Source organism: Sphaerodactylus townsendi, linkage group LG03 (assembly GCF_021028975.2).
Source record: "Sphaerodactylus townsendi isolate TG3544 linkage group LG03, MPM_Stown_v2.3, whole genome shotgun sequence".
In the NCBI taxonomy this organism is placed as follows: domain Eukaryota; kingdom Metazoa; phylum Chordata; class Lepidosauria; order Squamata; family Sphaerodactylidae; genus Sphaerodactylus; species Sphaerodactylus townsendi.
In genome coordinates, this window is record NC_059427.1 from 83,083,954 (window position 1) to 83,099,782 (window position 15,829).

Here is a 15,829-nt window from a genome sequence, read left to right on the forward strand (position 1 = left end):
AGAGGATGATACTTCAGAAAGTTATATTTGTCTGTATAATGGCATATATGTGTACACTACCCTTTCCAATGGGGCTGAGTTGTGACAGGTTGAGAACTGCTGGCCCAAATAACTATGGCTATAACCAGTACAGACTATGTCCATTTCACCACAGATTATAATTAGGGTGGGGGATCCATTCCCATCACTGTACATCTACAAGCTGCCCTGTATGCATAAAGTGACTTATTTAGCTATGCAGATCTGCTCTGGAATAGGCTTTTTCTGCTTTGTATTGCACAGGAAATCCAGATTGTCCAAATGATTTTAATAGGTTTGCTCCAGGTTTGTACAAAACTGAAATTGAAATAGGACTTTTGGTATGATTAAACATTTTTTAAATTTAGTTTAATGAGTTGTTAATAAGATTTTTTTTTGTTGCAATTTTTTTCAGAAGCTGACCTAAGCAATTTAGACAGCATGTTGAACCTCTTAGATGATGAGATCAATAGTTCCACAAGGAGGAGGAGATATCCAAGGCATGCAGCTGATGATGATTACAACATAGAGGTGCTGCTGGGTGTTGATGACTCCGTTGTACAGTTCCATGGGAAAGAACATGTTCAGAAGTATCTTCTGACACTGATGAACATTGTGAGTAATTTATCAGCATTTCAGATCAGAAAATTAACTGAATCTAATTTGCCTGCTTAAATCAAATCTCTCTTAAAATAAGCGTGGAGTTTCAGAAATGTAGTAATAATAAAGAATAATTAATAAGATTTCCTGCATGTTTAAAATAGATCTGGTTTTTATGTGCTTTCTAGTTTGGGATAAGTCCAAAGACGTCCTTGGTGATCCTTCAGCCTCTTTTGTTCTTCCAGCATTGGTATGACTGTACTGGAGCAGGATAGAACCAGAAGCTATTATCTAAGCTACATGTGTTAGGTTAACTTAGTGGTATTCAACAAAAAGAAAGAAAACATGAAAACTTTTCTGAAAATTCTCCTGAAAGGCTCTGCTTTTAAAACTTATTTCAACATGAATATGTCACAGAGTATACATCCTTGTTACAAATCTCTCATTTTACTGAAATGACACTCTTAGGCCATTTCTGCACAGGCCATTTAAACTGGCATGGGGCCAGTAAAAATGCCGGGGTGTGTGTGTGTGTGTGTGTGTGTGTGTGTGTGTGTGTGTGTGTGTGTGTGTGTGTGTGAGAGAGAGAGAGAGAGAGAGAGAGAGAGAGAGAGAGAGAGATCGCACAGCCACTGCAGCAGGGATGGCGTTTCCCTCCCACAACGATGTTTTTCAGACTCACTCAATGAGCGAGTCTTTTGGAAAATGCCGGCTTCCATTTGGTGCCGAGCGAATGGCACTGGGTGGAAGCTGGCATTTTCTCCACACTGGGGCAGATCCCTCTTACCTTGTCTCCCAGCCACCATCATTCTGGAGAGGCCAGGGGACACGCCTCTTATTTCAGAATTCCTTAAAAAATATCTAGCATGTTTAACAAATAACCTGAGACACAGATTCTACAAAATGCTAGGCTGAAATTTTATAGTCCTTTTATAGTCTTGGAGAATGCCTGATATTAGACCTTGAAATGCAAAGTATAGGAAAGGCAGTAATGATCAAAATATGCATTTGTATGTTCCTTTGACAGATTCAGGCACATTACAGAAATTCAAGGGTTAAAAAGTAAATATCTGTCAATTATGTAGGGAGTATTTTTTTGTTGGCAGCTTGAAAAAAGCATGTAGATGAAAGAGTTTTTTTTACATTTTCAAGACGAAAGAAACCAAAAAAAATCTGACACTATTGTGGTAGACAAACTGAAGCAATTTTGGAAAAGACACCTTTTGGCTGGCTCATGACACCTTTATTCATCATGTAACTTAAATTCTGTTTTAAGATATATAGTAATATTAGGAACTCATAAAATATGTATCTTTGGGCGTTTCCCCACTCACAAGGATCCCCCCTATGCCACGTGCTGCTCTCAACTCGCAGCATCCCTGGCGCGCGCCCAGGCTTTCCCACAACCTCGCGCTCAGCTCAGCCCCGTGCTCAGCTCAGCGCGGGGTCATCAAAAGGCGCCATTTTCTCCAGCACCAGGGATGCCACGCGCTGAGGGGGCGTGACAGCATCGGGGCGGCTGCGCTGTCGCCGCTCCTGTCGTGGAGAGTGCAGAGGGACCCCGCGCTACTTGAGGAGAGTAGCGCGGGGCTTAAGGTAAGTGGGGAAAGGCCCTATGGAATAAATTGACTCTTGTTCCTTATGAGTTATGCAATATGTGCGCTGATATATACAGTAAACTTTTAGCAATTTGTACCTATAGATGTTTTAGGAAGTATGAAGTACGCTTTGCCTACATTTTTTACCTACTTCAGCTGAATTCTGATAGCTCTTAACAAAATTAATATTCTGTGAAAAAGATCTGAAATAGCATTGTTTATCTTGGAGGTTGGGAGAAAAGATTTACCTTTTTTACCTTTTTGATTCTGGTCCCAGCCTGGTGGAACTTTGTCTGCAGAGACCAGGGCCCTATGGAACTTAGGCCCTTTCCACACAGCAAATGTAAAGTGGGTTGCAGGCAGGATAAATGAACCCTTTATAGTCCTGGGCCATTCACATGGCTGGGCGTCCCATGGTCAGCGAGCATGTTGGCCAGGGCGCGCACCTTCGCATGGAGGTGCTTTTCCCCCCACTCACCTCCCTCCACTGCGTAGCTATGAAGCCTGGCAGGCATGGACCCCCACAGCCATGCTGCCATCCCTGTGCCCCTCCGTAACTATGCAGTATAGAGGCGGGGACTGAAAAAAAAAAGTAAGCGTGTCCAAGTAATGGGCTTCCCAGGGAAGCCGCTTGCTTGGCCGTGGCTGCAAATCATGTTAAAACAAAAGAGTCATAGACAGTTCAATTCTTGAAAAACCCAGGTGGGGGAGGACATGGAGTAGACTTGCATTAGGAGCAGGATCCGTGCGAAGCTCCCCCCCAAAAACGGGTTTTATACTGTGGTTAGCCCACGTTTATTGGCCCATGGAAAAGGGATCTTAGTGCAGTTCCATCAGGTCTTTGGCTGAGGCAGCTACGGTTTTGTCCAACATTGCTGGCCTCCCAAATACACTTCTCCCAAACCCACCTCTCCATCTTCCTCATACTGCTTCTAGTATAATTTTGTACTGGGAAGAACGAGAGGATGTTGATAGGACTTTTATTATCGGAATGTGAAAAATGCACTGATGCCATCTGTAGGTATATAATGTAAATGTTTTTATTAATTAGGGGTAGCATTAATCCTGCACATGAATTATTGTTTATGATATATTGTTTTAAATCTGTTATCTGCCCTGAGCCTGATCTTGGGCTAGGAAAGGATGGGATAGCAATTCTAATAAAATAAAGAAAAATAAATACTTTTGATGGGTCTTGAGGAATTTCCAGCTTGGCCTCAGTCTCAAATTGTCGTTTTTTTTTTTTTTTTTTTGAGGCATAGTACACCAACTGGACGTGTTGTATAAAACCCTGCCATTTTTTACCTGGCAAAAAAATAGCAACAAGAGGTTGGAAGATTCTGCTACAAAAATAAGGCTCATTACAAGAAACCAGTTCTGAGTCCTTTGTGATTCAGTATTGTGATGAGTCACTTTTTCTGAGATAGATCTCTAATACTTTGAAAAGTGCATTTTATATTTCACTATAAGAGAATAATGGAAAAAGTAAGTGTCTTATTTCGCCTATTTCCTTTAAGTTAAGGCAAGTTGTTACATTTGTTTCAGAGGTAACAAAGCCCAGGTGTGGAATTTTTTGTCAACTCATGTTTATGGAGAATGGAATGTAAAAATGCTAATGGCCCAATCCAGAGGGGGAGGTCCAAATCGCCTCCTGGATGTGGCATGAGCCAGTTCCAGCAGATTTAGCTTTTCCAGAACACTTTTCCAGAACACACACCAGTGGGTGGGCACCCTGGCACTCCAAAAAACTCAGACTGGCTCTATCAGTAGCTGGCCCCATCAGTGCAGTGGGGGTGGAGCCAACTGTAGTTGGCTTCCCTCTGGCCTTTAGAACCAGAGTTCACCCAAAAGGGTGGTATAACTCAATTCAGCCCTATGGAGGGTTTTTGGGTGGCCAGTTTTTTTCTTTTTGGCTGCACCCCTGCACTGCCTGAAAGCCTTCTGGAAGCAAAATTGTAGTGTGTCAGCAGAGCCAATCCCATCTGTGGCAGCCTCTGGATTGGGCTACCCAAAGTTATCACTTCAGATAAAAAAATCCCAGTTTTGGTGAGGTAATTCTTCAGTTTTACAACTGAGCTGCCAAAGACAGCTTAGTTCCCATTTTAAACACTAGCCTCAAAATAAGAAAGGACAATTCAACTTGACCTTATAAAATTTAAGCAAAATTATTACATAGCTACAGTAAGGAAAATAGTATATCAAGGTCTATAGAGCATTCCTTATTCAATACATCTGTTTTGTATTGTCTGACAAATAAATATCCATACTAAAATGAACAAGAGAGAGAGTCTTGAAATAGTGTGTCCAAGATGGCTTAACTGGATAATTCTTTTTTTATTCCTTGTAAATGAGGTAATAGTCCCCATAGCAGTCATGATCAGGGAAATGCCAGAATTTTTTTTCACACACTGGGATGAAGCCAGTTTCAACCTGACTAATTGACAAGGTTTGCAGCAAAGTAAAGCAAGCTTTCATCTACAGACTGTTTTTCCACTGCCAGATTGTCATGCTTCTATTAACATATCAATACTTCTCTCCATAACTTCCTTTTAAACTGTCGGAATGCAAACATTCTGTATTAGATGGATACTCATTTTTAAAGATGCTGTTTAAGTTGTTCTCAGCTTAATTATTTTACAACTATCAGAATGTCTACTGTTATGACAGGCAAGGTACGCCTGAATGGTTGAGCTGTTATATTTCAGGGGGTCCTCAGGGGTACGGTGCATCTCTGAATGATCTACACACAAGACCACATTGCAATCTTCCATGGAATTCCTGTCAGGGAGGAATGAATCACAGGATTGGGGGTAGGGAGGGGGAACTGATATTTCTCTCACTGTCACAATGTCTTCAATGGCAAGTTTTTATTTTTCTCCATAGGAGTGAATAGCAATCATTTACTTATATGAGAAAAAAGAGAGGGAACTTGGGATCCAAATGAAGGGCAAGAGCAAAAATGATTCTTGTCTCTGGTGACTTGTTGGGAATCAAACTGATTATTGTTTATATAGCCATGGTTGTTTTTTTCAAGGTTGTATTAAAGTGTGACTTACGTTGGAGGATTGACATAGAATTTGAGAATGCCTTTTAGAATGGACTGCAAATCCTCACTATGTAGACCCCCTCACTTCTGCAGGAGTCTATTGCATACCTTGCAGCTGTGGAAAGGTCTACATAGGAACCACAAAACGCAGCATTCAGACTCATATTAAGGAGCACGAAAGACACTGTCGGCTTAACCATCCTGAAAAATCTGCAGTTGCAGAACATGTGTTCAACAAAACTGGACATAACATTTTATTTGAGAACACTGAAATTCTGGACAATTCAGAAGGTTACTATGTCAGACTGCACAGGGAGGCCATTGAAATTCACAAACACCAAGACAACTTCAACAAGACTTGGCTCCCAGTACTTAAAAAATGGACTGATAACCCCACCCGCAATACAATGCACTCAACCACACCTTTGCATAGCAAGTTCCACCCAAACACTTACTGATTGGTTCCCCACCCTGGGACATGGACAATATATCCCACTAAACTTTCCCTTCTCACTAGACATAGTGTGAAACAGACTTTTCTCTGTGATATACCTCTGAAGATGCCAGCCAAGATGCAGGCAAAACGTTAGGAACAAGATCTACCAGACCATGGCCACACAGCCTGGAAAACCCACCACAACCGGACTGCAAATTGATTAACATTTGTCATACTGAGAATCTCTCCATCTCCCCTCCCTCCACAAGCCCCCACCCTGAGGAAAAGACATGCATTTGGAAGCACTCCAGATACCTCAAAAGTTCAGTGTGATATTGAACACACATCTCTGTCCTTCCTGTAAATCAAGATTGGATAGGGTTAGGGTGACAGCCAAAATTTGTGGACATGTGGCTTTTATTTTTCTCTAACCTGGATACTGTTGCCAAAAAGACTTTATCTTGTTGTATATCTCTATAGATAAATGATAAAAAGAATGACTCATAAAATACATTTCTCACAGTAATTTCAAATTTGGATTTTGCTTTTAATAGGTCAGTACAATGGACCATATGTCAAAATAGTACTTTCTTTGGAAAATAAATGCAGCAGACAAAGAGATTGTGAGCCAGAAACTGAGTGTGCGGCAGATCCCAGAAGATGCAAAGGGTAGGAATGCCACCTAAAAAAAAAAAGACAGTTTCTAGAAAACTCACAAAGTACATTTAAGTTCAGCTGCAGGAAAGAAGATTATGATGGCAACAATGGAATATTCTTGTAAATAGCTTGACTTCAAAATGTATTATTGTTGCAAAATTAGTTTGACTTCTAAAAACACAGAAACTATTTTAATATAATGTAAAACTAGGTATAGTCTTGATTCATTTAAAATTATTCAGCATTTTGGAGGTAAAGCTCTGGTTCAAACATCCCTCCAACAGCAACACTGCAATTACATGTTGAAGAAATGGTGAAATCCTCTTTTCTTCACTGCACGGGATGGAGGGCTTAACCTTCATCTGAGTTTACAACTATGCACAGACTTTGGTTGTCTTTCCAATTTTTGAAGGGAGTAGAGCTTTAATACAGTGCATTGCAGTAATGGAAGAGACAGAAACAGACAATTTTGGTTGTAGATCATTAATAAGTATATCCATGAAATTGTCTTGGAGTAATGCAACCACTATAGCAAAGATATGGAGGTTGCTTTAAACTGTTTTGTGTGACATTTCTCTGTACACAGTGATAGGAACTAGCCTGTCATGTCACTAGTATAGTTTTCTGTCTGCCCTGTGTCAGAACATCCTTAAACCAGTCAATTGAAACAGTTGTTGATGAACAATGGTTCCTTTATTGCAGGTCAGAATAGTCCAGAGCAGGGGTAGGGAACCTGCGGCTCTCCAGATGTTCAGGAACTACAATTCCCATCAGCCTCTGTCAGCATGGCCTACCCCTGGTCCAGAGCAATACAAAGACGTCTCTGGCTGCCTATTTTAAAGCAACCAGCATGCCATTCCCCCCGCCCACCATACAGTCATCCCACAGCTGCACTACAGACCAAAGTATTTGGCCTTCACTAGGTGAGCGGAGGAGAGATAAGCAGTCAGGAAGCAGCAGAAGAATAGTTTCACACAGCACATTCATACAGATCAGAATTCCCATCCCCCAGTATTCAGGCCACACCGACACTCTGCCAAATTTGCAGCAATATGAAGGCATCTGCTCTATCCAAGTGGTTATGCAGCACACTTAAAAGATTCTTACCAGATATGTGTCCCAATCCAATCATATACATCCTCCATATATCACTACTGTTAGGCATATTAACTTCCCCATTTGCCACCAGTCCCATGGCAAGCCTGTATCTTCCCTATGGTGGCATGGAACTCTAAAAGCGCTCAGCCTTCTTCTGTCAAACTCCTTCCCTCACTGAATGCAAAACAATAAGAAAACAGTAGAGGACACCAAGTATTTACAGAGTTTGGGGAAGCAGCTTCTGAAACATCCAAAATTAAAGATGCATTCCTAAAATCATGTTATTGATTATTGTTCACAATTTGTTCTTTCATACTACAGTAGCAATAACAACTGGTTGTACTGATTATGTTCATAGACTGAAAGCTGCAGTGTGGTAGGTTTGCTGACATCTATGTTTATGCATTTAATACTTGTTTTTGGAGGCAAAAGTTGAGAAGGCCAAAAAGCTTAAGGGAAAAACTCAACAAAATAAATTGGTTCATGGAGCCAGCAGAAAGCCTGTGACCTTTCTAAAGCTGGTTTCTGTCACAGATGAGACAAAGTATCCTGTAAGCTAATTAGCTGTGGCAGTCCTTCTGTTTTGTGAGATTTTAAAAGTTTGAAAAGTTTTGTTCAGGAGCAGATAGGTTGGGTTTTGAAGCCCTGACTGGACAATCATACAGGCTAAAGTAATTTTGCCAGCTGGTGTTTTGTAAGCACACTTGTATGCAGTGTCAGATTGTCTGTTGTTTGGGATACAATAATCATGCACTTCCAGTCCTCTCTCCTCTGCCCTCACCACTTCCAAGTCCAGTAGTGCTCCCTTTCCCATCAGTATTCATGGACCATCAGATTAAGTTACCATGACTGATAACCTTTACCCCTCAGTCCACAGTGAGAAGAGCAGGAGGTTTAAAATGAGCAAGTTTCCCTGTTTGTCACCATCAAACATCCACCTATCAGTTACATTTTGATCCCACTCTTCCTCCAAGGAGCTCCAGATAGTTCTCACCTTTGTTGTTTTATCTTCACAACAACCCTGTAAAGTAGGATCAAACTAGACATGATGGCATCCTTGATCCATCATGAAGATGCCATCCCTATTTTAAATGAATTTAAAAATTCTCCCAGGGCACAGTGTGCTGAGAAGCTCTTGTTCCACCAAAACCTTTTCTACAGACATGCCCTGCTCAGCTGTTTTGGCACTTGGAAAAGTTCGGGAGGAGGGACAAGAGTGCCTTAGCCCACCATCCTGCAGCCTCAGTGGCATATCTAGGGGGACAGACAACCCAGGCATAATTCGCCTGGGTCACGTGAGGGGTGCATTTTGATGCCCTGCTGCCTCCCTCTCCCCCCGTTCCAAGCCACACTTGCCCTGCTCACTTGGCTTGCTCACCCGGGCTGCCCCACTCGCCTAGCCTGGCTCTCGTGGCTCACCCGGCCCAGGCCATGCTGCTTGCCCAGCCTAGCTTGTGCCACTTGCCTGGCCCATGTCATTCCCCTGCCATTGGCCTGGCCCATACCACTTGCCTGGCCCCTGGCACTCACCTGGCACTCACCTAGCCTGCACTGCTTGCCTTGCTTGCCTGGCCTGCACTATTCACTCAACCTGGCCTGGCCCACATGCTCACCACTTGGCCGGCCTGTCCCACTTGCCCAACTCAACCATCACTGACCCACTCCTTGCTTACCTCTACGTCAGCCAAGTAAGTTAATTTTTTGTGGGTGGTGCAGGGGGGCAAGCCCCGACACCATTTTGTAAAGAAATGCCACTGTGCAGCCCAGCCCTATCCTTGCAGCACTGTATTAAAATGGTAATGCCATCTCCATGGCAGATCATACAAGGATACTGTCTCCTCTTGTTTGACCCATAGATTAGGATGAAAGAGAGAGTGGTTGGCCCAAGATTTGGCAATAGTGTCGTGATGTATGCGTACTACAACGATATAGTCATTTTATACTCCTGTAATTGTGATAGTTTCCCCCAAAGTTTCCTTTGTACAGTTTCTGAGAATTCTTTGTTAGAGAATTGTTAGGTAGAGTTAGAAAAAAAAATGGGCAGGGCAACTCTGTTCATTGGCCTAAATCAGCCCTTCGGGGATTGGGCGGTATAGAAATTGAAACAATCAATCAATCAATCAATCAATCAATCAATCAATAAATAACAGCATTCCAACTTAACTGTCAGGAGATCCCAATGATTTTAACTTATTTATATTATCCTTTTCTCCAATGAACTCAGCATGGCATCTATCCCATTTTAAGCCAGTTAAGAATGTTAAACAGAAAGAGAATGACTGGCCTAAGATGACCCAGTGAATAGCATGGGATGTCTTAGTCAGACCTCAGTATTTATATAATAACCTAACCATGATTTCACTATGGCCCTGTGAACAGTATCGGGTACTGTTGCTGGCTACTTGCGGAGGTTTAGAGGGACATAGACTGATGAAATTAGTACTGCTTGATGTGATGGAGACCTGGAAGCGATCATGTTGTTCAAAGATGTAGGATTTCCCCCAGACTTTAGGGCAAAGAGATCCTAGAGCATTGCTACAGCATTACTTGGTGCATCAACGTCACTTCTGGATGTCTGCTTGGAATTGATTTAGCTGTGTTGAACAATGCCAATTTCCCCTCCATTTCCCCATGAGGATTTGTCTTCTAATAACTAATGAGGATTTGTCTACTAATAATAGGCAGATGGCATCTATAAGATTGGTTCTTATCCTTGCAACATGTATACTGATGTTTGTAAAGTGAAAATATTGGGGCACAACTGTGTTATGTTTTAACATTTAGGAATATAATGAAGATACTATAAGTGGAAGAGCTAATACTCAAGATTATTGTTTATGATAAACACATGAACAACTGTGTGAATGAAAAGTGTATTTTTAAACTTGTTAATGAAAACTCATGCTGTATAAAGATGAAATAGCTGTCAGGCTAGCAAAGAATAAATTAACCCTTTCTTATGTAGAGGGCCATGTACTTACTCTGAGTAGCTATGCAGTGACAGTGTCAAACTCTAGGATGACTTCCAGGATTCTACTTATTTATTTTTATCCATTCATTGACTAAAGGTCACATCAAGTCTAATAAGTACTCCATTTCTAGATGAAGACCAAGCCTCTTGCATGTGCAGCAACTCACTAACTAATGGCTCCAATTCATTCATTACCGTTTGATTATCACCCACTTGCCTATGTGTTCCATTTTAACTTGTGTCTCATCATCTAGTTCACCATGTATTGTTTCTCGAGGCTGAATTTTTTCTCCTAGGTCACAATTATTTTCTGTATCTCCAGCTTACCAATGTCTTGGTTTAATTGTCTAGTTTGAGGCTTGACCTTTGACTGAACCGATTAGTGTGTTACTCAGCTTTTGTGTTTGTGTGTGTGTGTGTGTGTGTGACTGTGCACTTGTCCAAACCATAGCAGTCTGAATTTTGAATTTGCAATCCAAATATTTAACCTAATTTAAAATGGTTACTTTGTTAAAGACTGTGCACTGATAATGATGCCAACTGAAAATGCCAGTAATATCCCCTTGCATATGTGTATAAAATTCTGTAGTTATATGCATCAGTCCAGTTTATGCATATTTTTACTGAAGCAAACATACATGTTTAGAAACAAGCTCTATATATGCATCCTTATTAAGATATACTTAGTAAGTATACTTACTTAATAAGTAAGTATAACTTACTAAAGATTGCATTAGTAAGTCCTTAGTAAGTACAACCTTAGTAAGTAGATAAAGTGATAATCATGGTTATCTGTTGTTTGGAAGCATTTAATCACCTCTGTCCCCAGCAAACATTTTTAAGTCAATGTTTTGGTCAGGATTACACAGTCCTGCCTGCTATTCATGCAAGCAGTTCAATTGGTGCCAAACTTTTAAGCTGTTTTGCTTGTTTAAGCTTACAGAAGTTATTTTCATTTTCCTAACATGTAGCAATGCTTCTGTGTCAGCAAAATTGCCTTTTTTTCTTCCCTTCCCTTCTCTCCCCTGCCCCTTTTTTGGTGCTGCAGTTGAAAACACTCAAATTCCTTTAGATTTACAGAAACTAGGTTATCATTGCCAAAAGTTGACAAGTTTCTTAAGGGTGAATGCTTGGTCAAAACCAAAAGCACAAAGTGCTGAGGTGTGAATCCTCACAACCCCTGTTAGCCAGAGACCAAGGAACAGAGTCTCCAGACTTCCTGGATCTATTCTAAGATCAAGAACCCAGCCCTTCAAGGTAGAAAGGACACTTTCAAGTTGAGTTCCCAAGTTTAGTTTTGGTGGCTGTTGCCAATAATAGCTAAGGTTCAGATTAAAGCCCCCAAATCCTAGGCCAGGATAAAAGGGGCTTGGACAGATTTATAGACGAGAAGTCGATCTATCGCTACCAATCTTGATCCTCATTGATCTGAGATTGCAAATGCCTTAGCAGACCAGGTGCTTGGGAGCAGCAGCAGAAGGCCATTGCTTTCACATCCTGCATGTGAGCTCCCCAAGGCATCTGGTGGGCCACTGCGAATAGCAGGGTGCTGGACTAGATGGACTCTGGTCTGATTCAGTAGGCTTGTTCTTATGTTCTTAATGTGCAGTGATATACAATATAAGAGCAGTGGACCCCTTATGCAACTCATGCTTCACCAGCTTCACTGACTCCAAGTTGAATACTAATCAGATTCAACATTTCAGTGTTAACCTTTAAAGCCCTAAATGGACTGGGACCATCATGTCTCCGGGATTGCCTCTGCTGATACGCCCCCCCAAAGTGTGTTATGGTCAGCAGGTAATAGCTTACTAATGGTCCTTGACACGAGAAGCATCCAGCTATCCTCAACTAGGGCCAGAGCTTTCTCAGCTCTGGCCCTGATCTGATGGAACTGTATGTCAAGTGAGACTCAGGCCCTGTGGGATATGGCTCAGTTCAACTGAGCCTGCAAGACTGAGATGTTTTGCCAAACCTGTGGTTGAGGCAGCGACAGTTGCATCTTGACTGGCCTCCCTAACTCTACATTTGTTTGCATTCCTTAATTGCTTTGCTGTTGTCCTAATCACTGTATCTAATTTATTAAGCATGCCAATCAGAATTTTAAAATTAGAATTTTAAAGTTAATAAGGTTTTTAATTATTGTGTACATTTTTTAGAAGATGAAGAAGAAAAAGAAGAAGAAGAGTTTGGATTTATATCCCCCCTTTCTCTCCTGTAGGAGACTCAAAGGGGTTTACAATCTCCTTGCCATTCCTCCCTCACAACAAACACCCTGTGAGGTAGGTGGGGCTGAGAGAGCTCCGAAAAGCTGTGACTAGCCCAAGGTCACCCAGCTGGTGTGTGTGGGAGTGCACAGGCTAATCTGAATTTTCCAGATAAGCCTCCACAGCTCAGGCGGCAGAGCTGGGAATCATACTCGGTTCCTCCAGATTAGAATGCACCTGCTCTGATTGAACAAGCCTGCAAGACTGCCTCTCCCTGTTCATCCCCCAAAGAGCCTTGTGCTCAGCTAATAACAATGTACTGAGGGTCCCTGGCCCTTAAATTGTCTGACTCTCCTTGACCAGAGCCAAGGCCTTCTTGTTCAGCCCAGTGGAACAGTCTGGTGAGGACCCTGCAATTTTTCAGGACCTGTATGACAGAGCCGTTCCATCAGGCATATGGTCGAACACACCAACTGTTTCAATCTCGCTTGCCTTTCTTTTCCCTTCTTTCCTCTCTCCCTTTTACCATCCTTAGCATGATTGACTAGTATATTAGTGTGGAGGATGGCACTGTGTATTTATCACTCAATTTTTTAAGGGGCACCAGGGTTTTACTGGAGTTGGGTTTTGGATTTTTAAAATTAGCTGCTGTAATCCATCCTGAGCCCTTTTAGGGAGGGCAGCCTAGAAATTGAGTGAATGAATGAATGAATGAATGAATGAATGAATGAATGAATGAATGAATGAATGAATGAATGAATGAATGAATGAACGAACGAATCTTTGATGTAAGCCACCCTGAGCCTGACTAGTCAGGAATATAAAATAAAACTAAACAAACAATACATTCTGTGTTAGAAATGTTTTCCACACAGGCCTGTGCTTTGGGAACTAGTTCATCAAAAACTTCAGCAGTTGCCTAGAAAAAGTATCTAACTAGTTCTGATGTACTTTTGAGAGTGTATATGTGTGGAATGCATGGATTGGTCGGTAGATAGGAGGGGTCTCTATCTAGATTTCCTGAGGAGAATGTGCTTTCTTGTGCTTCAGTTAAAAACATCCTTTCTGTCTCCTTTCTTCATTAAAACAAATATGGAATTCCTTTTGGAGCTGACAATAAATCACTACAACGGACATATGTTCTCTGTGCTGAAATCACTTTTCATTGATACAGGCTTATTATTTTTTCACTGTTGTCTTGCAGGTTAATGAAATCTATCATGATGAGTCCTTAGGAGCCCATATTAATGTTGTCTTAGTGAGAATCATCATGTTGAGCTATGGGAAAGTAAGTATAATTGTAGTAATAAGTCCAAAGATCATGAACTTCTTATTCTTTTGTGGTTTATGATGTTTTTATGAATGTGCTTGGGATTCACACTGGCAACATAGATAATTTGTAATCATTTTAATGGCTTCGTTTCCAGTTCAGGTTCAGCAGTATTTTTCATATGTAAATAAGCAGAAGCTTGAATCTATTTTTGAGCAAAAACACAGGATATAGTCAAAGTGATCTAGGCCCTCCCCTCCATGATCATTGTGCTCCCAACACATGCCACTTAGGGATCTCAGCCATACTCACTTCCAGTATCGGACCTGGACTGGGAATGCTGCAAAAGGTAAAGCATGAAAAGGGTTGGGGTTATGTTCCCTTTACCTGCATCATCTTTTTTTTTTAAAAAAGAAACAGATCCTTACCTATCTTCAGACATTAATATGAGAACTCATAGAAACAAATGATAAACCTCCTGTTTATTATTGCAAATTATTTGTGTTTATTGCTTTCATGGTTTGCTAAATACCTTATGATGCTTGCTCCATGAGAAGTTCAGTTGCCTGCAACATTGGGACTCTTTCAGTATGAATTTTGGCAAGAAGGATTTATGTTTCCCCATGAAACTGATGGAAATAAAAAATAAAATGAACAAATAAAATGAATATTTTAAATGACAATTTAATTAAAATGTACAAATCCCTATTCACAACATGATGGGTGCCAAACAGATTGTAATACTGTTAAAGGATACTGTTTGGTTGGTAGGCTTCTTAATTGCTTAGGCCCAGAGGGAACTTCCGAGCCCCTCCCCAACCCCAGTCTTCCACCCTTGAGACACCGAGGGAGAAAAAAATGGCCTCTATAGTTACACTGTAGGAATTTGCCATACTTTCTATGTTCTTTACCAAAGGGATTAAAGGAAGCCTCCATGATCATCCAGAAGTGACATTACGTCCTCCTCAGACTCCACTATCTCAATCCACAGCCACTCAAATCTCCCAGCATTTGCTAGGCAGTGCAGGAAACCCTACTGGGGGTGCCTTTATGGACATGAGTTCGTAATATTTCAACCAGGGAACTGTACTATTTATTTTAATTTTATGGCTTTGCCATCCCATAATCTTGGATTTGTGGGATATCCTTTATGTACCACAGATCTAAATTTTGTACAGATGAGGATGCTGCTTTTTTTAAAGTGGGATGTGCACTTAGATGCTCACCCAAATGCCATTACTCTTAATGGGATGCTTATCTTCATCCAGATACAGATGGTGTGAAAGTCAAGGAATTCACATTTGGATGCCATTTTTAACCCTACTGGCTAGCAGCTTATTGTTTTTTATTTTTTTCCCCTCAACAAAAATCCAGTAAAAGTCAGACAGAGCTACGGTTCAGGATGACTGTTCATGTCATGTAATATTCATTCCAAAACTGAACCTGCCAGACTATTACTGCATCCTGACCTTACTTAGGTCTGATTCCTGTTGTATCTGTAAAGGTTACTCTGAATTTTCTTCAGCTCACAGACAGGGAAGTAAATATGAGTGAAATAACAGTTATGTAACTACTAAATGAACACCAGAACCCATTATTTAAAAGAAATCATAATGGGTATATCATTGTTCAGAATGTATCTGAGATGCTTCTTTTTTTTCTGACACTTGATAGGCTTTTTACCAAGTGTAGAGGTTTTTCAAAAGAACATAGCTTTATTTTATACAATGTACCCTGCATTGTTGATGACGACATGGACAGTATCATATGTTGCATAGCAACTAGTTTCTGAATGGACGGAAGATTTCTTGTTGCAACCCAATGTCTACGAAGCGTTAGCATTTTAATATTATCCATCACAAACAAACCCTTAAGTAAATTCAAATCAATGAATTAAAGTAAAATGTCTTAACTTTTCTATTTATTTT

The 15,829-nt window shown here is 40.9% G+C and overlaps 1 protein-coding gene across 1 annotated transcript in view; it reads left to right on the forward strand.

Moving 5' to 3' along the window:
• ADAMTS2 (ADAM metallopeptidase with thrombospondin type 1 motif 2) overlaps positions 1–15,829 on the forward strand; it is a 322,378-nt gene that overhangs the window by 224,757 nt on the left and 81,792 nt on the right. The window contains exons 4-5 of the mRNA XM_048490772.1: positions 434–633; positions 13,836–13,919. Coding sequence (XP_048346729.1) covers positions 434–633; positions 13,836–13,919 — 284 coding nt within the window. The remainder of the gene's footprint in view (positions 1–433; positions 634–13,835; positions 13,920–15,829) is intronic.